Source organism: Nipponia nippon, unplaced genomic scaffold (genome assembly GCF_047370975.1).
Source record: "Nipponia nippon isolate SJK-2023a ecotype South Korea unplaced genomic scaffold, ASM4737097v1 scaffold_17, whole genome shotgun sequence".
Lineage (NCBI taxonomy): Eukaryota > Metazoa > Chordata > Aves > Pelecaniformes > Threskiornithidae > Nipponia > Nipponia nippon.
Genome location: NW_028262333.1, coordinates 11,961,958 through 11,985,578, shown reverse-complemented (window position 1 = coordinate 11,985,578; position 23,621 = coordinate 11,961,958). Strand labels below are relative to the sequence as shown.

The 23,621-nt window shown below is 42.9% G+C and overlaps 1 protein-coding gene and 1 long non-coding RNA gene across 2 annotated transcripts in view; one reads left to right on the top strand and one right to left on the bottom strand.

The window, feature by feature from the left end:
- The window catches only part of LOC148056176 (uncharacterized), a 56,921-nt gene extending 43,121 nt beyond the window's left edge, over positions 1-13,800 (top strand). The window contains exons 4-6 of the long non-coding RNA XR_015703880.1: positions 8,436-8,929; positions 9,446-11,333; positions 12,847-13,800. This is a non-coding gene — a long non-coding RNA (uncharacterized LOC148056176). The remainder of the gene's footprint in view (positions 1-8,435; positions 8,930-9,445; positions 11,334-12,846) is intronic.
- An 8,699-nt stretch (positions 13,801-22,499) lies between these two features.
- Positions 22,500-23,621, bottom strand: LOC104009176 (neuropeptide Y receptor type 6). The gene has a single exon (XM_009461128.1). It carries the CDS (start codon positions 23,619-23,621, stop codon positions 22,500-22,502), a length of 1,122 nt encoding a protein of 373 aa, XP_009459403.1.

Sequence of the window (23,621 nt, the reverse complement as noted above, 5' to 3'; positions counted from 1 at the left end):
TAATTTATCAAGTCGTTTTCTTTTGTTATGCTCTTACTTGATTTGCCTGTGCTTGCCTGCCAATACCCAGCAGACGGCAGATGGCACCAGCACTCTGTGCCTGTTCAGGCAAACTGCAAATAACTTCAGCAGGACATCTTACAACTTGTAACCGAACAGGTGAAATACTACTGAGCATTTAAGTGGTAAAACTAAGGCTAGAGCAGAGGTGGGGTTTTGTTATTATTTCTTTATGTAAGCATCTTTATAGGCAGCTGGCGGCTGTAATTCCTCCTGTAATTCTCCTTCCCATCTTGGGTGCCTTGCTGCAGTGGTTTGTAGCCAAACAAACAAAAGATCTGATTTCTGCTTGGTGGTGGGATGGAGCTCCTTATGGCCCAGGTGGGCACAGACCAGCCGCCCGGGGGCCGGGACAGGCGTCCGCTCGCTGAGGCCACAGGAGAGGATGAGCTGCTTTGCCAGCTCCCCTGGCCAGGACCAGGTGTGGGTGTGCGACAGCAACGGCCACGAATTTTAGCCCGTATTTTAACCTGGCCTAGCAGCCTGTCCTTCTGCGTGACTTGGTTTTGACTGTGGCTGCGGCCCCAGCCTTTATATCATCACAACCCTGTGCTCAACAAACACCTTACTCTCACCTGCTGTAAATGAGGCTGCTTCTTAATTATTTGTATGGCTTGGAGGTGGTAGGAGCATTGAAAAAGCTTGTCAGGCTTTGGATGTTAGAAAGATGTAAGCTGTGATTACATGAACAAGCAGAAGAAATTGTAGTTAAAGACTTCACAAAGTTATAATTGCCATGGCATGTCTTTAGTTTTCTGGCAACTCGAACCATACAGACGGTTCCTTGTGTCCATCCTGTATTTTAGGAGGACTCCTGTCCCTGCTTATTTCCTCTGTGTAAATGAGCATCACACTCTGCTGCACGCAGTCTGTCAGTTTGCTCTAACATCGCCAATTTGCTTTGTTTATGTTGTCCACGTGTTGTAAAAAATAATAACCATACACAAAAAAGTAACACTTCTCTTTAAAATATGTTGCCATTATTTTTTTAAAATTTCATATGCCAAATTAAAATAGGCAGAATTAAAATGAGCAAAAAATTAGGCTCTCTTAGAAGTTTCTCATTTGGCAAAGATATGAGCTGTGGTTCAAAGATATCCTTTGTGTGAGTGCCATGAGCAAATACTGTGGTTATTTTCGGAGAACATATTTCCTGTCAATCATTTCTTTGATAAGGCTCTATTCTAACAGGATTTGATATCATGTTATGTTTTGCTGCACATACTAATATGCATCCTACTAACAGCCAGTAGCACAACGCAACAGGATCTTGGCATTGAGAGTCTCACTTATTTCTGTTGAAGATGAGGGAAAAATCTTTTCATTGATTTAAACATGCATCGTATTTAGCTCCAAGTCTCCAGGTGGGATACACAGTAGTAGTATGTGTACATGAAAAATGAGAATTTGAGTTCTGGAGTATTAATTTGTGAGTATATAAGTAAGGAATTAGGCAATTTTTATTTTGCATAGAGCAGCTACATGAAGTAAGTCTGTATCTGGAGACAAAGGGTCTGGATCCTGCAACACTGGTGTAAATAACTGTATTCAGTGGTTCTGTGCGGAATGGTCCTCAGTTCATATGTGAAGCAGGAGAGACACGGGCCTTTTGCTCCTTTAGTGCACAGCTGGTCAGCTTGCTCCTCCGCTGACACCAGTTTGGGGTGGAGAACAACTCCAAAAGCCACAGTTTGCACTCGGCAAGTTGCTGCCTGTTGCTGTGTGCTGAAAATAGCCAACTTTCTGCCTGCCGGGTGTCCGCTTCTGCCTCGCCATCCTGCCTCACTTGCATCATTCAGTGTGCGGGGGAGAAGGAAAGGGAGAGGTTTGGGGTGACGGCTGTTCCCTGCTCCAGCCCACCTGGGCGGGAAGGAGAAGAGGGACCCTTTCCTCCCCAGCTTGTGCTCATAGGTGACGTGCAGCAATGCTAGCGTCCTCTGGGATAGGTTCGTACTGGTGGATGCAGCGCGATATAGAAATACCCAAGCCCACCTGGGACAGACCAGCACTGCTTTCTGTGCAAACCCAGCTGGGGGACAGTGCGCTCGTAGGACCTTACTGATTTTGGTTCCCATCCTGACCTTCTAAAGCCCATTGCATGTGCTTGCACACTGCTTTCTGCCTGCCAGACACAGCGAGACATTTGAAAAAGGAAAAAAACCTTGTGGTTTTTTACTCCTTTTACACCAGTTTCTTTTCTGAGGCTATTTTTCAGGTCCTGCTGCATACCTGCTACAGTAAGGGTTTGAACATGCTGATTATTTTAGCATCCTTTGTCTTGCTAAGTAGTTAGAGAGCTCTAGGGTGGCTGTGCTGAAGAAGGGCGAGTGCTTCAGCATAATGTGGACACTTAGAGCTCGGTGTGGGTAATCATTTCCTTTGAATCACTTACTGAGGAAAGGTTCCTGAAAAAACAGCGCTGCTGCTTGTATAAAACCCTGCTTGAACAGCGAATGAAAACTGAAATCCTTACAGTGACAGTACCTGCCGTTTCCATTAAAATTATTGCCAGTGGCTCTGCAATCTGGGGATCTCGGCAGCAATACCAAGTGTTGCACTCCAACACTTGGCATTCCTGCTGAAAGTGTTGGGCTGCCCTGTGCTGCGAAGTCCTCAGTTCTTCACCTCAGAAGCATCAGCGCTGGCATTTATCCATTGCAGAGCCTGGACATGAAATTAAACATTCACGAGGTACAGCAAGGGAAGGGAGTTGAAAACAAAGTCAGAAGATGGATGATAGAAGGAAAGGACAGAAGAAATCACATGCGTTAATTGGGGTGATGCTGAATTGCTCTTCTTCACTTGTTTCTTGGTTACAGGAGAGTGCAAAAGCTCTGAGCGTAGCTCTTGTTTGCTATTTAGCAAGCACATCCATATGTACATATGCTTTACCTTGGGCAAGCTTATGGAACTATTAGTAAAAGCTTTTAAGTTGTCAGGTCAAATCTGCCCAAGCTAGCAGTGAGCAAAGGTGCTGGGGCACGTGGCCTGGCTTCATAGCTGGTCATTGCCTCTCCCCCGTGTCTTTGTCAAAGAAATGGACACCATCTGTCTTTCTGCTTGGTGTCTTTCTGTGCATGTCTCATTCTGACCTTGTGTTTGTGACCTTCCCCATGGCTTTGCTCCTGAGCTATGTAAGTACCCGAGATGGGGACGCTGCAGGCTGCTGCTGCACGAGGAGGCAGGGCTTGCTCCTCCCGTGGGCTGTGGGCTCCATCCCGGATCCGAGAGGGGCAGCTCTGCTCTGAGCACATAGGGGAAAGAGAGCGTTGGCAGCAGCGCACGGGAAAGAAGATTGATCTTCTGAGGGATTTGAATACCCGAGTCCATTAGAGTTTCCTGGGAAATATCAGCTCAGATTCATGCTGGCATACTTTGGAAATCTTTTAAAATTAAGTACCAAAAATCAATGCATTGCAAGACTCCCAGCATGTAATTCTGAACCCATTAGGAGATTTGTGCTAATTTTGAAAATAATCTTTCTATTTTAAATATTACTTTGAATGTATTTTGAACTTGTATATCTGGCAGAAGGGGAACAATTAAATCAAAGGAAAGATTACATTGTGTTACTTTAATTGTGATGTATTGAATCATTTGCTGAAGGAAAATATCCACAAAGCATATCTAAGTGCAGAAGCAAAAATGAAAATTGGTCTCAGCTGTTCCACTCCCTATGATAAATGTATATTTATGTAATGCATTCCTTCTCATATCTTGATAACACTATGGGCCCACGGTGCATGCATTAATTCCACTGAGAACTGCAGTGAGATTATCTCTGAGCCTGTGTAACCACGAGGAACCAACCTTTACTCTCAGGTCCCATATGTATTCATTTATACTTTTATGATTTTAAAGCTGCATAAGGGAGAGGAGAAACATCCCTGACTGTATGCATTGCACCCATGTCTAGTGTAATTCAGGGTCCAGAAAACTATCACATGGCTATTGCCAGTGCTTGCGTCCACCATCAGTGCCACGGGGCCAGAAAGTGGAGGCTGGGGTGCACGGGATTTTGTGACAGCCCTAAATTAGGCAATGGATTTCTCTTCAAGAGCAATTCTTAGGAAGCAACTTCAGGCAGCTTTCCAGCTGCTCTGCACTGGGGCAAAACTTTCCTTGGGAGTGAAATTTTTGCCTGAGAGCTGCCCGTGCAGGCAGTTTGGAGAGGGAAAACAAACCTGGCATTGAGACTGGAAAGAATTCACTGATCACTGTGAGACTGGCTCATCCTGGGGGCCTGGGAAGATGATCTAGGAGCCCCAAATCATGAGCAGGGACGAACCCATACAGTCATATTCTGTCCTGGTCCCACTGACCTGCTCTAATCACTGGGCAGGACTGGATGAAAGGCAGTGCAATGAAAAGGCTGGCTTTGCAGATATAGCATGAGATGTCTTGCTGACGAATAGTTTATATGGATCTGTGTAACGTATGGACATTGCTTTAATCCATGCTTCTCCTATCACCAACAGTTAACTGCAATTGTTAACTGCCGGTTCGGTAACAGTGTCCTGCACAACTGCACTAATTGTAAATGATGGCATTTCACTAGAGGAAAAATCACGCTGTTTGCAGACCCACTGTGAAGCTCCAGTCATTGCTGTAAGCGAATATCCCGTGGTGCTCTGTAATGAGCGTGCAGTGGGTGAAAGTGGCTGTAACAACTCGTGTGACAACTGTGCCCTTAATTCGGAGTCCTCTGCCTTCCCAGGGCATTAATGCTGCATCTTGGAAGCTGTAAGAGGTAGAAGGAATAGAATCGAAAACCTGCCGTAAGCTTTGTCTCCGAGTTAAGCAAGACTAAGGTTGCTTTGGTGAGAATGAAATAAAAGCATCAGCTCCCCTTCTCCTCTCCCTCCAGTTTCTGTGAACCGAGGTATTCAGTCTAAATGTATTTCCTTGATTGTGGAAAACGTCTCCCTCCAATATGAGTTAAGGACATTTTAATTCCCCTGGGAGCCTGTGAAAGTCTTTGCTGCAGGGTGGGCAGGGGTCCTGCTGGCCCACTGGCCAGCTGGGACTTTCCCATCAGTCTTCGGAGCCTGAAGTCACCTCTAACAGCACAGCAAGACCGATGTTTCAGCGGAGAGGTGCCAGCGAGGCGTTGAGCAGCAGGGAGGGTGAGTCGGGCTGTGCTGTGCTGTGCAGGATGCCGCCTCCCGGGGGTGGGAGCCCAACCAGTCTCTCCTTGTCTGCAATTTCCACTCGGCAATACGATGCGCAGCTTGAGAGTCTCTCACTCCCCAGCGTCGCTGCTCTGTGTGCCGCTGTCTTTAGCCACACATGTGCGTTTCTCACCTACTCTGACAAATGTTAACTTGCTGCCATCTGAGGGATTTTGGACTGGTGTTTGGGAACGTCGTGGAAACTCATGTTTGGGAGAAGGAAAATCCCCTGTTGTTTTCTCTTCAAGTTGCAGGCAGCAAAGCTCATCCAGCTTGTTTTCTTGGATATGGCTGGTAAAAAGGAGCACATGGGAAAAAAGTGTATCTTCTGTCACCAACGTATGTGGGGCCGGGGAGCTGAAGATGTGCTAATTGTGGGAGCAAAGAAATTTTCCCCACCTAGTCTATTGCTTAGAAAGGTATTAAGTCACTGGTGAAACTTATATGACTTTCGCCTTCAGAAAATCAGACGAGTGGTAGACAAGTGATGATTTTATTAAAGCTGTCCTTTTTGGAGGTTTAAACTAAATCTAGTTAGTGATCTATACAACAGGTTCTCCGACTAATTCCTGTGGCTTGGCTTTACCTGGAAGCGTATTGTGTGAGTGCCGAGCACCCGGCGCTCCCAATCCAGCAGTACAGTCAGCTGCAGGTTCTCAATACCTCAAGGGACTAGCAGGTACGGAAAGAAGTGCAGCAAACATACAGTCTGTCTGATGCCACCATGCTTATTGTTAGCTCCCTTCAGGGTATATCATCTGTCTCTAAGCTATTCCAATTCCTGTTTCAGCCCATAAATTGCTGGCAGCTGCTCTGCTCTGTCTTTAGAGCTTCTAACTCGAGCATGGGAGCGACGGTGCTAAGTGCTGCTGGAGATGGTGAATGGCTTGTGCGAGCCTGAATGGCATTTTGTCCAGCAAGTGATGTTTTGTTGTGAAAGAATCATATGTGCCAAGGTACAGCAACAGCTTTTGCTTCTAATTAAAGCTGCATATGGAACCTATGGAGATCTTGGGTCTATGGAAAAAAAGCTGCAATACAGGTTTTTAAATCTGTGTGCTGCGGTAATAAAGCCATTAGTATTTGAGGCTAGTATTGGCTGTTAACTGTCCCTCTCTGGTCCTTTCTTGGTTAATGAAAATAGCTGTTGGATAGAGATGCAAAGATTTTGATTTGTGAAAATGTGTGTTTGCATTGCTAATCACTTGAAAAATCAATCTCCAGAACTTCATTTGATAGGAGCAGCTGATTAGCTGCTCTCTGTGCTCTTTCCCTTTTAATAAAACCCCTGAGTCGAACAACAGAAGGACTATCATTAAGGAGCACTTTTTTTCCTTTCCCTGTGACATTCTGGCAAATGTTAGCCAGCGGGTAGCCTGGCATGAACAGGACAGAAATGCCTTTGTGCTGTTTGTGTAAGCCCAGGCTTCACCTGTGCAGAAGGGAGACGGGGGCTTTGCTCCTCTCTGCTCTAGCATGGACAAACACGGGGTCTGATTGCAGTTGTGCTGGGTCTGGCAGTGCTCTGTCCCTTGCTCAGCTGTCCTGGTGGGGATGCTCTTCCTTTGCCAGTTAGCAAACTGTGCCTTGACAACGGGAGCCACAGCAGCCCTAGACTCTAGGTTTCCCTGTGCATCTTTCTCAACAGCCCCGAGTTAGATGATGATGAAGATGACCCAAAGATCTTTTGACCTAACAAAAGATAACTCAAAGGTTGATATTCTGTGCTCCTGTATTTTACCCTGGAGAGTCTTGGCTTGAATGAGAAACAATGCTTCTGAAGGCTGAATGGGTGGATGTATTAAAATCATAAAGATTCATGCTTCTCTTAAATGACTTCCCTGTTCAAAGGTATATAATACAGCTTGACTAGCAAGGCCATAGGTAAAAAGGGGACTCAGTGAACAAAGTTGAGGGCTTTGGTTTTTTTCTGACGGATGCCTTCTGCTTTCTAAATGGCTATGTACCAGACATCTGGCACTGATAAGGTTTTTAGTATGAAAAATTAATTAGATACAATCTAAGCATAATACTGCCTTGATTTTCTCCAATGCAAAAAATAGTTTGTACCCATAAAACTCTAGCAGGAAATATGCCAATAAAATAACCACTCCTCTTAAACATTGTGTTGATCTGCGTTTTTTTTCAAAAAAGTGAACAATTCTTCTAGCTCAAGGTATGCTTTGTGCAGGTAGTTGCTGTGTTATCTAACTTGCCCAACCCAGCCTGAACGTCAGGTGTAACCAATACAACCCGCTGCCTTGGCCAACAGTAACGGCTAATAATGACAGATTGTGCAATAGTAGTTTGATGATGCGGACAAATAATTATTAGGGACTGAAGCAATTCCATCAAGCCCTGTGACTTATGTCCAAGTTGGAACTTTAACCTTGGTCTCCAGAGAGAAAAAGACAAAACATCAATACAATAAAAGAGTGAGATGGGGCAGAATTTTGGTTATTTTTCTTCCTTCTTTTCAAAACTGAGCAAAGAAAAAATCCGATTGTTTCCGGAATTCAGCCTCTGCATATCTACATGGAGGCCAGCAGGAGAAAAATATGTGGAAGTTGCAGATTTGCTAGCAGAATGGCAAGCATGACGGTGGAACTCGACAGACAGCTCAGGCAGTTCATGCACAAAACTCAGCAGGTTTGGATTCTCTTAGGGTTTTGTCTAAATGCAGCTGTATAAATTGATAATACAGTGTTTGAATGTTTTCACTGTATTTTATAGTAGTGTCAGTGTAAGGTGTGGTAAATTGGCAAACTGAGAGGTCTGGGTTGCTTGGGAAGAAGAGCTGAGGCAGTGCTCGTGCAGGAAGCGTGGCAGGTGCTCCCAGTAACGTGCAGAAGGGGAGCGCTGGTCCTCCCAGGCTGCCCAAACAAGCATGTGCTGCTGCTCCGTGGGAATCAAAGCAGAGTAAGTAGACCTGGGGGCAGGGATTTAAAGCTGAGTTTGTCCTGACCTTTCATTACACTTAAAATAAGGCAGTTGTCCTGCAAATGTCTTTTCTTTGTGACAGCCAACAACTTCACATTTTGGAAGTATTTGAAGATAGCTTCCTAGGAAAAGTTGTCTATTGCATTGGAAGCACACTGATTTCCCTAACAAGGTTCAAGACTTAGTTTTTAACAAGGGTATTGCTGTATCTTCTGACAGTTTTGGGAGTAATGTATTTTTTGGTTTTTACTTTTTTTTTTCCAGAGGATCTGAAGATGTTCAACTAGACATGGAAGCAGACTGTGTAATGAAGCATGACAAACCGCTTTAGTCTGGCCACGCACTCTATAATATCAGATCAATTGTCCATCTGGCTTGGGAAACTGGCATTATCTCAGTTACCAAAGTGTACGTATCCCTTTGGGAACTGCAGTTAGCTGCTGAGCGCGCTGAACCTTCCCCTTCTGATGCAGGACATCTCTGAAGAGTGCCCTGCTTCATTCACACGTCCTTCACAGCAGCTTGCTGACAAGTCCCGACACAAGACAGACACCAATCAATAGCATATTTTTAAATGTCAGTGAGATGGAATTTCAGGAAGCCTTCGTGTTAATGACATTTGGCACTTACGTGGAGTAAACAGCAGACAAGGAAAACCAGCCTTTAATTTGGCTCCAGGAGAATGATATGAACGCAAGCCCTGCATGTGTTTAACTGTCTGAAGTGTGTTACGGCCCCTGCGGGAGGACACGGTCACGGTCAGTGCATCAGCTGGGGTATTGCTGCTCCTGGGACTAATTCCTTTTGTATGTTTGAGAATCCTTATTTCTGGAGTGTCTCAAGTGTGCCGTGGAAACCATAATACTGCCAAAATCTCCAGGAAGGAAAAGGACGAGGCTGGTATTTGGTAACTCAGTACTCGGGGATTATGCTGGTAAAAAGCCCATGGCTTGCTTAATGATGCCCAAGGAGTTGGAAAGCAGTTGCATCATGTAGGTGTTCTTGCTAAATACTGTGGGAAACTTCATCTTTGCTCTTTCCCAGTAAGTAAAGGAGTGGTAAAGAGAAGGAGGGAGAGGGGAACTGAAAATCCAGGTAGAGCAAGCTGAGCACTGGAGGGCTTTTTGTCCTGGTGTAGCTAGAAATGGGTGATGAGCTTTGAGACAGGAGTAATGCATTTCCTTGATGTATTTTGGAAACTCAGCCTGGGTAAAACCTTCCTCTGTCCGTAACAGGCCCAGATCATGACACATCTCCTACCTTTGATCCTACAGGCCAAGCGGTTCATTCATGGTGTACTCAGTGCGCTGAAGCGAGTGCTACGCAAGCCAGATTTCTACCTTTGCCACAGCTGTGGGGATTTAAGATGGCTGGTCACTGTGCAAAGGAGATATCCTTTGTGTCTCTGTCACCCCCTGGGAATACTGAAGCCTTTCAAGGCTTTTTGACTAGGACTGCTAAGTGTTCATTTTTGCAGGAGGATGGCTGCTGAGATGTTAAAACTAGTTAGTTGATTAATCTAAATGCTGAAGCGTAGAGTAAAAAGGTTGGGTTTTATATCAGCCCTAACCATTTGCTTTGAAAGGAGTGTTCGGTCTACCAAAAAAGTCCTTAGAGGTCTATTAACTAGAAATCCAGCAATTTACATAGAAATAAATGTTTTTAGGTAAACCGTTATTTTAATTTTAGTGTTACCTAAAGCTGACACTGGGATGTGGGCAACTTTGGATGTGAAAGTACCTGGTTTTCCACCAGACTTTGACTGGAAGCTGTGCCCAGAGGGCTGGGCCCGGGGTGGTGGGCGCAAGACTGGCCAGTCCTCGGGAGGTCTGCTTGTGCTGCAGAAGTGGCACCTTGCGCTGACGGTGGGTATCGGGTAAATGGCAGAATGAGGTTTTCAAGAAGTAAAAGACTCATTTATTGCGTAGAGTATAGGTTTGCTTTCTTTCCAGCTGGATGAGTAATGTCAGAGTCAAAGCACATACAAATCCAGGCACAGTGATTTGCGAGAAAAGCGGGAAAGAAAGCAATGCGGGTAAAAGTAGGTCTAAGGAATCAGGGAAGGAAGAGCACAGTGTGTGAACCTGTATTATGAAGGGACTAACAGGGATCATCTGAAGGGTGCATGGCACAATGCTGGTCCGACTACCAGCAAAAAAGGTCTATGGTGTGGTTAGCAGACATCTTGGCAGGATCAAAGCCTTATTTTTAAATCGGTCCATTCCAATTCCAGTGTTTGAAGCTAGAAATAGCACAGGCGTAGCAGGAGCACCATATGGCGAGCACGGTCCTCTCCAAGATGGGGCTGGAAATGGGGGCCAGGCTGCGTGCTCTGTTCAGGTGATCTCATTTCAATGCTGAGCATTCGGTTTGCCACTGCACCAAGGCTTTAGCTTTTAGAGTAAACACAGTGCTAATCTGATTGTGCTGAAGGTGGCCTGCGAGTATTACCTGCCTCAGGGACCAGACTGATTGCTCTAAAGGCAAAACAAATAAAGTCAGTATAAAAGGTTGACACATATTCCTGAGGATCAAATTTGACAAGCAAATTTGACATATTTAATATAAAATGTAGATGGCAGCAATTTGCAGGATCTCTGGATTCTGGTCATCTAAGGCAGTTCTGCTGGTCTCTTTTTCTGTATCTGTACCATGTACTGAAACATTAGCTTCCAAACCCATCATAATTCCATAGATGAAGTGGGCAGGAAACTCATTGCTATTGATTTCAGCCCTGGTTGGGTTTGTTGGGTGAAAAAAAGAAAAAAAAATTATTTTTGCCGTGCACGGCTGCCCAGACATACCAGGCTCCTGCCTGCTTCATCAGTGGCTCCACAATCACGTCTGCTCACTGTTGCCTCCTGAACAGCTGCCTTCTCTCACGCAGCTGGAGTGGCCTCCACTAGGGGATTTTGATTTTTTTTTTCTCAGAAAATTCAGCTCCTGCTTTTCCAGCAACGTGAACTGGGACAGAGAAAAAAAAAAAATCCTCCAGGGTGAGGATATACTGAACCAGAGCCGGCACCAAGCTTCCCATCGAGATCAGCGGAGGTTAAGCGATGTCCCATGGCAGAAATGCAGGCACTGCTGGCCAGGCACCCACTCACGGCTCCTCCGTGGCCAGCTCTCCCAGGAGCAGTTTTCTGCTGAAAGTTTAATTAGGTAAATTTATGATTATGCTTCAGAAAAAGCATTATATCTTAGTGAGCACGGGTGGTTAGACTAGATGATCTCAAGAGGTCCCTTCCCATCCTCAACGATTCAATCATTCTGTATGTTTTTAAAACCTTCTTAATTATTAAACTGGCAGCTGATTTTTTTGAACTTTTCCAAGAATACAAGAAGCAGCTATTATTTCTTAGCAGCAGATGTACTGTAACTCGTGATTATATTAATCTGACTGTTCATCGGTTTTCTTTCATAGAATCATAGAATCATAGAACCATAGAATACCAGGTTGGAAGGGACCTCAAGGATCATCTGGTCCAACCTTTCTAGCACAGTCTAGATGAGATGGCCCAGCACCACGTCCAGCTGAGTCTTAAACGTGTTCAGCGTAGCGGAGTCACCCACTTCCCTGGGGAGATTATTCCAATGATTGACTGTTGTCATTGTGAAAAATTTCCCTCTTGTGTCCAATCGGAATCTCCCTGGGAGTAACTTGTACCCGTTACCCCTAGTCCTCACCCTGTGACTCCTTGTAAAAAGGGAGTCTCCCTCTTCTTTGTAGCTCCCCTTTAAGTACTGGTCCATGGTGATGAGATCACTTCTAAGCCTCCTTTTCTCAAGGCTGAACAAACCCAGCTCTCAGCCTATCCTCATATGGCAGGCTTCCCAGACCCTTCTTTGTTCATAATTTGTTTTTGTTCATAACTTGCTGTTGCTGTTCTCAAATCCTTTTTGTACAGCTGCTGCAGATCTCCTCCGTGCAGAAACATACTGAAAGTATTTTCTTTTAACAGTAACCCCACGCAACCTTTTAACACAACTTGACTACTCCTAGAATCTTAGTACACAGAATATTTTGCTTTTGGAAAGAGGCAAGGACTCAAAGCTGCATAAGCAAAACCTAATCAACTCTGTAAATTGATTAGTCAGCAAAGTAAATGATACTGACAAAAAAAAATTACTCTTCCCTTGAAATATTTGATTTGTCCTGTATTTCAATGAATAAGGACGTGAGGTTTAACAGGATGCTTGGGCTCACGTGATTGTTGGGGTTTTCTTGCATAATGCCTTCAGTATCTCATGCCTGGTCTGTTTGCATGATGGGGATGGGAAGAAAGAAACTTTTTGTTATCGTTCATCAAAGGCTTCCAGTACGCCTTTTTTTTTATTGTTGTTGTTTAAATTTAATATCAGAGCTTGGGTTTCCTGGATCATCAAGCAGTAATTATCTCCCAGTGTTTGATGACCTTTCAGTCAACTCAGATTTTGCTTTTGCATTCAATGCTAACTCTGTGGCCAATTTTTAAAGGAGTCTCAACTTCATCTTTAATTAGAAGCCAGCAATCTCGAGTTCCCAGTCAGTCACAGGACTTCAGTTACTTCAAATGACAATTAAATGCAGTACGTCCATGGTTTTGTAAGCACGCCTAAACACAGGCAAAAGTTTTAGCTGGTTTTAGTTAATAAAGAGCACTTAAAAATATGGTTATACCCTCATATGCCTTAGGTTTTGGGTTTTCTGCCCGACAAGTGTGGGATCTGACACTGGTTGGCCAGAGGTTCTGCAGTGCTCAAAGGCGCTTGATGCTCCTGGAGAATGTGCTCTTGGGATCACATTTACGGTCACTAACCCGGATGGAGGCATTCAAAACCGCTGGAGTGTGACATTTTGCACGGTTCCTCCCTGCTCCAGCCTGAGTGCCGCGACCTGGCGCTTCCCCCCGACAAAGAACTGGAGATGGACGGCGCCTGCGGGAATCGCCCTATTGAGAGCCACTTTCAGGAGAAAGCGTAGGCTGTGTTTTAGACAGATATTTGGTGTTGGTTGAAATGAATGATACAAGGCCCGAAGAGGAGATCTTTAAGTCTGATTTCTAACCAGCGCAGGAGTGCACAGTGCGTTTGGTGTGAGAACTTGACCTGTGCACATGGTCAGGAAGGTCTGTGAATAAAAAGCTGGAAGCAATAAGACACTTAAAGCCATCTGAAATGCAAAAATGTAAATATGTGCTAGATAGGATATCATGCCATACTGACAGCCTTGCTATGTTGACTGATAAAGCTATTCTTTACAAATAGTGGAATACTAGGCCTGGATACCTTAAAAGAGACTGTTTACTGACTAATTATTCTCCCAAAGGTTTATCCTGTGGGTGCGGTGAGGTGCCTCTGACATTTACTTTGGAGTTCCTCAAAAGAGAATAAATGTACAACCACCCAGTGAGGATGTGAAGTGCCCATCCTGCGGCAAAGCCCCAGGCTGGCTGTACCCTCAGAGCAGCCCACGGTCGTGGGCTCTTCTGTCCTCTTTGCTGTAAGACTTAAGTCCTACATGAGGAGGCTTGGGGTCCCTTGCTAGCATCTTAGGGACCTGATGGCCTTGCGATCCTGCAAGGAGAGCCCATATTTCTTACCTCTCCGGGCATGGCTGCAGTGTGTATGTGGATTTCCTTCCTGTGTGAGTTAGATATGAAATGGTTCCTGCGCCTTTTTGTCTTTATAAAAATGTCCTATGAAGATATAATGCTCAAATAAAATTTTTCTCTGAAAGCCCAGATAGTTGCCACACTGTACTGAGTTAAATGCATATGTATATTTTCATCCCATTACAATCTACTCTGAGGCTTGTAAACTGTATCTCCATTTTCTTGCAGAATTTTTCTGAGTCTTTTCCAGGGTCTGAGCTCCTGTGAGCATTTGGCTTGACTCTGTTCTACTCCATTAAACTCAGCTCCTTCCCTGCCACTTCCAAGTCAAGCCCCTTCCCCCAAATCCAAGCTGTTTGGCATTCATTTCTGCAGCCGAAGAGAGCTCCTTTAGCAGTGGAATCCATGCAACAGGCAATGGGAATGGATAAGGACAGAGAGGCAATAGTTGCTGTTAAGTTGCTGCGGAGTTACTTAAAAGGGGAGGGGATGGCAGCCTGTGACGGGTGCGCTCGACCCCTTGACCCCAGACTGGCGGTGGTTTGATGCAGGCTCGGAAGAGGTAAAGGCCTGAGCCGTAGCCGGGCCGTGAGCTCCTCGTGTTTCAGTCTGTTCTCTGAAAACCCACAAGGGAGCAGAGCGACACAGTCAGCACCGATGCAGGTGAGCTTGGAACACCGATCATGCGATTAACACGTGAATAGCGCGTGGCTTTTCCAAGACTCCTTTATCAAGGGACAAAGAAAGCTGTGGGTACAAGGAGTCTCCTGCAGACCTTTTCCATTGCATGCAATTTGACTACAAGCCAACCACTTTATCCCCTAAATATGACAGCCGAAGTGAGCCTTCTTTGAGCTCTCCCTGCTTGGCAGCGTGGCTGCATGGTGGTGATCTCCCCTTGGGCTGGGACACCTCTCAAGGTTGCTCCTCGAGGCAGAGAGACCTTTTACCAACGACAGATCTTTGGTAAGTGACTGATATCGTGCATAACCTTGTAGTAGGGTAACTTTGATTGCATGCTGAAGTGATGCTAATGAAACGTTACATAAATTTTGCATGTGCAGTCCCTTAGACATAAACAGTTGACCAAGTCTGAGACTAAGATTGGACATAGCTGCACCTGGACTCCTCTCTGAGGAAGGAGTTTAGAAAGCAAGGGGGTCTACTCTGAACCTCGTGACTCACGGGGAGGGTCTTCCTTACTCTTTGCATCTCTGGTCTCTCTGTGAATCATTCTGACTCGAGTGTAACCCAATTTTCCTTGTATGATTCTTCCATGCAGTAATTAATAGAGTGAGCGTTGCCATACAACTTTGTTAAACAGTCGCACTTTCACAACATCATATTAAAACCACTTTTACTGATACCTTTGTCGGTGATTCCTTAAGTGATCTAAATCACTCATTCACGACACAGCTAGATAATTTTGTTGAGGAAACTTCCAGAAGAATGGGACAGTTGGCTCTGGAGAAAAAAAAGAGAGTAAGAGGACTGTTCTGGGATCTCATTTCTTGTTTCAATCCACATAAAACTTCTTGAATTTTATTCTTGCCTAGATCTACTTCTCATGTGTAAGAAAACAGTGGTTGCATTTATTTGAAAAACAAACAAAACACAAACACTCCTCCCCAAAACCCAACAATCTAATGTGGATTAAATGGCTTCCATTGGCCAACTACTTGAGGAAATACGGGAATATGATCAGACTACAGTCATGGAGTGTTTTTTAGTAGTAGTAATGATGGCAAATCCTGAGATGGCTCCCAGGTAGAAATTAAAGCATGGAATCATCTGACACAACTATACCATCCAAATGATTTTAGCCCCCAAAGTAGTCATTTTATTGCTTATTAACAGACAAATCTGTTGGCCTGTATTGAAGATGAGAGAGAGAGATTTGAGTGTGCTGGGGAAATGTAACCGTGGCCTGGGAGTTTGGGGAGGTGGAGGCTGTGCAGCAGTCACTACAGAAGTGTGTGCCTGGGAGATCCGTGCCTCTCCGAGCCACCTCCAACACTGCGGTTCTGGCTTCAGGGATGTAAGCACTGCAGAAGTTTCCAACCTAAAAATGGAGCTGGCAAGGGGGTATAACTGATTCTCTTTAGAGGGACCCCAAACTTTGAGAGCTGCTTCTGGCTCTAGTAGACATTCTTGGTTGGAAGAGCTAATTCATGTAGCTGTTATAGCCCTATCATCTACATGAATTAACAAGTTTTCCTCATTGGGTATGAGGGTGAAATGAACTCTGCACAGAGAATAGCTCCACACAGGTGCCAATTCCATCACATTATCTAAATAGCCTGTGACTAATAGAGAAGCCTATGAAATGAAATAGAAGACATTAGTCAGTGCATTTGCATGGAAACCAAGCTATATGCCAAAGGAACCTTGTTTAAAAATGAGTGATAGCAGACAAGATAATTCTAAGGTTGCCATTGTGGAACATTTTTAAGTGTCTTATTAGCATGGAATTGAAGGACAGTGTTGTTTTATATTTATGGAGTCTATGAGGTTCCACTAAGTAAATCTGCAGTCCGTCTGACCCTTTGGTGTGAGGTTACTAAAAGCTTTGCTATAGATTTGCTCTCCTCTCAGAGTACTGTTCAAAACAATGAAGAAAAAACGTCCAAGTATTTATATGATGAAGCAAACTTTATATATACCTAATAGCTTGGTTTATCACCCATCTACCATGATGGGCCTGGGGAAAGTGGGGAGTTGAGATAAAAAAACCAAAAAGGCGAGTCTGTGATTGTGAAGAATAATTTTTCTCCTGAAAGCTAAATTGTATTTTATTTCCGTTAAGTAACATCCAGAACTGCAGGTAAGAAGATGGCTATATTGCGTTGGCCACTCTGTGCATCTTGTAAAACAGCCCCTGCCCCACACAATCTGCGCATGGGGAAGAGGAGGAGCAAGCTGGGAAGGGAGGTGCAGGGCCCAGAGGACTTGCGATAGTTAGACCATGATAGTTTGTGGGTCCCAAGATAATGTTTTGGTTAAAAGACCTCTCTGTCAGTGGTGATGTTTTGTTGTCTTCTTTTTACTTTGTTTTTACTCTGCCCCATAGGCTATTTCAATCTGGAAAAAGTGTCATAAATGTTTTAAAATGCCATTCGCGCCTACAGGAATGCAAAGGTTTTGATGCATTTGCAACAGTGTAATGGGGACATAGTGTGGCAACTTGTGTGCGGGTTCTTTTTCGTTTGTTTTTTTAACTTCAAAGGATCCCAAATGCTGGGGCAAAACGGCTGTGCCATCTCTCTGAAACTGTGACACCCTCCCGGGGCGATGGGCAGCACGTGCTCTTGCAGGTCTGAAGCTGTGCATCTCCTGATCAGGTCGTGCAGACCTGAGCACGTGCTGCTGCACATGGAACCTTTCAGTGGGGGTGGCAATTTGCATTTCTGTCTCCTAGCCAGCCACCGTTCTTCCAAAGACAGGAATGTAATAATCTGTGAGAGATTTATTCTTTCAAATTTGGTTAAGATTGGCCAATGGCTGAAATGTTATCGGGGTCAAAAGGACAGAAGCATAATGGTATAAACTTTGTTTCTATAGGAAAGTAGGCTAAAATCAAGATGTGCTTCAAGAGGCATGGAGCAGAGCTTGCTAAATAAGAATGATGGCATAAAATAACATCTTGGAATTGCCTTATATGGCCACATTTCTATAAGTATGTCGTTACCTGCCTTGCCATAATTTCTATTTCTTTCTAGAATCTGGCTAAGATTCAGACACTTCTTAGATGCAAAATTTATCTCCCTGAAAGTCAGCTCTAGTGTTTTTCAGAATTGTACCTGTTGCGGTACAGTTTAGTGCAATGTTAATTTACAGTTATGACAGGGTGAAATATTCTTGCCTTGCAATTGACGCAGCTTTGATGTAACTTTAAAAAATATAATGCAAGAACTAGAACCTGGGTATCATTTGCCACTTGTAGTGGATCAGGGTTAGGTAAAATAAAAGCATCTCATCTTCAAGGGTGGAATCTGTCCCAGTAATATGTGTCATTGATAAACCCCAGGAGTTTTTATCATATATGATAAAATATTGATAATGCAGGCAAATGTGGTATGGACATTTTGGCTTAAGCGAGAAAAATCAAAAGTATTTTTCTCCTATTTAGATACTGATGAATTAAAACAGAGCAGTAGATGCTACTTTGGAAATTAATATGTCCCAACTGGGCTGCAATGCAGCACTCAGAAGAGCTCTTTCAGTATTTGTGTTACAGATAAAATTTTCTGAGCTGCTGAAGGGAAACTGCCACTCTGACAAATTGCACAGATTATTCAGTGTATCTGCAAAACGTCTAAGAAAACAGTTTCCCAAACACATTGATTATATTTGAGTAGAAATCATAAAGTACCATCGTAAAAAGTTGCTCTGCCCTTGAGTCATAAATTCACTTGAAACCTCCCTGGTTTATGATTCTGTCCTTCTCCACCAAAATGTCATGTCAGCACCATGGGCCCGGAGAAGGTTCTCTAGCTGGTTTTAAGTCCTCTCTTCTGGAAAGAGCAAATATCTAATTTTCCACTGATCTCTGTTTATCTAATAAGTGAACATGTGAAATGCTAAACCAGCTTCCAGAACTGTTTGTATGAGAACTGTCCTATCAAGATTATAGGCAGTAAAATTTACCAGCTGGGCAACGTAGCAGTTTTATATAGGGTAATATTTATTTGTCAGTAGATGGGAGGAGTCAAAGTATTTAAATAACACACAGCAATGACACTGCTTTTGTCCACGTACATAATTACAGTCAATAATCAATTGAGCTCTCTGTTCAACAGAATCATTTTCACAATGAATGCCATTTTCCAAGTATCTAACTCTAGTTGTATGTGCTTACAGTTAAACCAATCAATCAACCAGAAAATACAAATACATGTAAGGATATATTCATTCTACAAGGATGTTTATAAATATATTGGTCTGGTCTACAAGACTGAAGCACTTGAACAAAGCTTTGATGCAGGTTTTTTAAACAAACATCACTGCTAAGACTTTGTTTGTACATTTGGATAGTATCCTGGAGTTCAGGTTCCCCCTCTAGCTTTCCGTAATTTATTCCATGTTTCTGCTCCCCTGAGGAAGATCACAGTCCTTCATCTGGTTGCAGCAAGTAACAACAGTCTGGTGAGCAAGGCTGTTATAATTTTGTCTACTTGGTACACCAATAAAATAAGGAAAAATAAAGTTATCAGCATTACCTAACACAGGGCAACATTTGTCAGTCTAATATTATGACTTGAGCAATCTTTAAATATTGTATATTGCACAGTTACATACATCACCGTCATACACCACATTATGAAGTCCATAATGCTTATGTATTAAAAATAAGTAACAGCTTCTCTTTGTCTGTTCCTATTCCTATCAAAGTCAATTCACTTCTATCAACTTGTCTGGAAATTAGATATCAGACTGCATATAAAGCCAGTGGATGTAATGAGAGAACATGAAGCATGAAGGGGGACGTCTTCAAGACAGTGATGATACTCTCTTCGGTTAGCAGTGATTTTTAAAAGTGCAGCACTAAGAAACGAGACACTTGATAACTGAATGCTCGGAACAGAAATGGAGCTTCAGCACTTGAGTCAAATGAAAGTGTAAGGAAGAAATGACAAGAAGAAATCAAGGCACAAGTATTATTATTCACATTGGATTCTGAAGCAGTCTCACCGCTCAGAGAGCTTCCACTTGGTAACGAAGAACCTTCTTATGCCAAGATTCAGACTGGAAAAATTGATTGCTTAACGGATCAGGATGTCAGGAGTAGGCAAATGGTGTTACAAAAAGCAATAGCAACCTTTTTTTTTTTTTTTTTCCAGCTGTTTAATGCCATGGAAATGTACTGCCCAAGCACTTGTAGGCAGAGACAGTAAAGGGAGACCATCCATCAGCATCCTGGGCCTTCTCATAAGGTCAAAAGGGTTTCTGCTGGCCCACTGACCACATAATTTAGACTAGTGTTCATTTCGTGGCTGTATTTACACCACTTGGGGCCTGATACTAAAAACACTTCTGCTGTATAACTAAGCACACTTGGGCACGCCTGTGGGATGGGAAGACTGGTATGGGAGCCACTTAGACCAAGTTCACACATGGGAATCTCATCTGGGCCTGATTTAAACACCAAATACTGCCTGAGATGTTTGCCATGATGAGAACTGAGAGTAATCTGAACTACTGTGTCTAATATTAATAAATTAGAGTATATTGTGAATGTCATGTGCTTGTAAATTGCTTTAAGCATGGGCTCTGAAGCTGTAAAGAGTGTGCTTAAACATGAGGAGGATGGTGACAGGATTTGTGTTCCAAACTCGGGGAAATCCAGCTGCTAACCCAGCCTCTAGCAGGTATGCCACCATAATTTGTTCAAGTGCTCTGTTCAGTGAATGATCTTCTGACAATATTAGATGGCTTTCTGTATGGGTACTGGAATCTCCAAGAAAAGTGGAATTCCTGGATCAGATTTGCTCTCAGTTAAGTAAGTGAAATGGAGATAATTAATCACTTTATTAACTTGGAGTCTCACTGATGGAACAGAGAACCAGCTCCATCACCTTCCCTTCACCAAAGCATATACCAGCCACTCTGATTATGTATATATCAGTATATCAGCAGTATCGTTGACTGTAAGTTACTGTTCTCTACTTGGTTAAACGCCTGTTGCGCTGGACAAGCAGATGGTGTGTATCAGCAATAAGGGGAGCCCAGTAACTGAGGGTGGGAGTTAATGGAAATAATTAATACTAAGATACTCTCAGCTGTCTGATCATTAGCCTTTACTAGGTATTTAGCTGTCTCCTGGTTTTCCTTCTGTGATGAACCAGGCAGGTGTTTAAGTTGTGGTTATTTATGCACTCTACTTTAAATGCATTATATTTGATTTAATTAGAAAAAAAATACTAAATTATGCCAAAATTAATCCATACCTGTCACTCGAATACTTGATTACCATGTCACTAATTCTGCCATCCTTCCTCTTGTGAGTAGTGCTGCCCTTATGACTTCAATGGGATCAGGCCCTGACAGATTTCAGTGACTCTTTTTGCTCGGTGTGACTCAGGAAGCACTTAGCAATCCAGCATATCTGCAAGAGCTCGCGCGGCTCTTCTCACAGAGCTCCTCTGATGAGTAGAGTAATGCAGACGCTTTGCACTAATGCTGTAGCAGAAGAACGAGAGAACTATGACCTGATGGAATCCTTTAAGAACTGTATGATTACAGAAAATGATGGGCCCTATCCAAGAGAATTTTATAGCCTTAAGGTAAGTTTCATCATAGCTGAATCACCAAGGAGCTGATTGTAATCTGAATGTTAATTCTTTGTGCTTAAGTGGGGCATTGGTAAATTGCTAAAGTTAGAGAATAAATTTCAAGGAATTTTATGTACAAATGTTAAAACACGGCTAGCTTTTGGAACTCAAAGGGGGAGTCTTTAGCAATACAGGTAGTTAATTATATTTAACTTGAACAAAAGAAGTCAAGTTTACTTCTAAGGTGGTGAGTTGTTGGACTAAAGTGTTCTAAGTATCATATTTAAACAGCCCAAATTTAACTGATTATTTATGTTGGCATCGTAGCATGGGTGAAGAATGTGGTTGGTTATTTTTTATGACAAAACTGGATAATGCTTTTTAATGTATTTTAGTTTGAGGGAAGTTGTGTTCAGTATTACACCGTTGGGCTTCTATGCACTGCGTTACAGAAGAAACTATTTTCAAACAGAAATTACTGTGTCTGCCTCAAGCGTGGCTTCTTACTAGTGCAGGAATGTGGAGAAAGATATTTCTGAAATTAAAACACAAAAGTAATTTTCTACTCGGAGAGAAACCTATAATCTGCATAAGTAGCTAAACCAAAATTTACTTTGAATTCATAGTGTCTTTGTTTGATAATGGAGATTCTAAAAGCTCTGTTTTCAGGACCAGTGATGGTGGTAACAGAGAAAGCAATGATCTGTACTGGTGGTTTGGAATAGAATACAATGCTTTTAGGAGAAATGCTAAATACATATTCCACCTTGAACAGCATTAATCTGCGTAGAATTCGCAGTACATCAAATGGGGCCTCTATTAGCGCTCATTAAAAAAAAAAATTCCAACTCTAGACTTTTCCCTTGTTAAAATACAATTTCTAGGCTGAACTGGTACTAAAGCAGATGAACTGCCTGCTGGGGCTGAAAGGAAGGTGGTGGAGGCTTAGGATAACTTAAGGGGCCTTCCTTACAGTGTATACTGCCTATAAACTGTTGTGCAGATTAACCAGAGGTGGGAACAATGTAGGGCTGGAAAATTAAAAGGCCAGAAAACAGTCTGTGAAAAGGCTGATGAAGTTAGGAATGCTATAGTATGCATGGTTTACTTGGGTGAAGCCAGGTGTTTAGGAAGGACAACCACATCAGTGGCTGAAACGGGAATATTTTTATTGGTGCTAACGTAGTATGCCGGTGACTTGGAAATTGTGGATTAAAAAAGTAAGATGTTAATACTGTTTATAATTCATTATTATTGATCTTTAGGACTCTTAGAAGTGGTTTGTTAGCACTAACACCATCATAAAGTACCTGTTAAGAGTATGCCTACAGGACCATAATCCTATGTTTGCTGAAGTAAATGGCAAAGGCTTCCTCTAAACTCGGAGGTAACATGATCAAGACCTACAGAAAGAGGTCATCTGCGACAAAATACAAAATTTTGGAAACTGCTGTTGGATTATTTTAGATATGCACAGGGGGATTATTTAATTTCAGAGATCCTTTAGATGCATCAATTTGCAGATTTGAAAGGGCAATATTTTCATATTCCTCTTGTGATGCTGAGCATCTGCAGTGGTGAACTAATACTATCAAATCCTTCTGAAAATTCTTGTTGAGAAATCCATAAAAGATGGGATTGATACATGTTGAGATCATGGCCACAAGGTGGCATATTGTAAATGCCAGATTATGGTTACAGTTCATTAGTGCCTCATAGTTCCAGTCAAATACAACATTGAATATATTGAGAGGCAACCAGCAAGCTGCAAAAGTCACAACAATTGATATCAACATCATATTAATCCTTTTGTTTTCACTCAATCTGCTCTCATTCTCTCTCGTCCTGTCTATTTTACCATGTCTCCTTCGAAGACATACAAATATCCTGAGATAGCAGATAAAAATAAACCCCAGTGGGAAGCAGTACTGGAAAACCAGTAGACTAGTGGTAAAAATCAGTCGTTCTGTCACAGATGGCCACGCTTCGATGCAAGCAACCTTGTTCTTGTAGAAATCACTATGGAAAGATAGATGTTTGAAAGGTTCATCAGTTAATTGGTGAAATATTAAAAAAGGAATGGATATGACGAGGGAAAACCCCCAGATGAAAAGAATTCCCCAGTAAGCATGTGAAATATTAGGCTTCCAGCCACGTGGGTTCACAATTAACTGATATCTCTCAATAGCAATGAGTACAAGTGAGAAAATGGAGACTGTGACAGATATACTTTGTATGAAAGAACTTATTTTACACACAGCTTCCCCAAATATCCAGTAGTCCATTAAGGTATATGCAACTGTGACAGGAATACACATGATACAAATCAAGACATCTGATAAAGATAGGTTGGCAATCAAAATGTTGGTAACATTTTGAGCTTCTTTCCGTCTCTTTATTATAATAATCAGGCAAAGATTTCCGAAAAGCCCCACTACTGTAACTAATGTGTAGGCTGTAATAAGCAAGAATTCTGCAAGGAAGGAAGGTTGGCATGTATCAAAGTTAAAAAACTGAGAATAGCTAATGTTTGAGATAGTTTGATTAGACAGAATCTCACTGGGATGCTGAATGGCTTTATCCAT

What these genes read in the sequence shown, in the direction of transcription:
- LOC104009176 (XM_009461128.1), bottom strand. Translation starts at nt 23,621, where the DNA reads ATGGATAAAGCCATTCAGCATCCCAGTGAGATTCTGTCTAATCAAACT.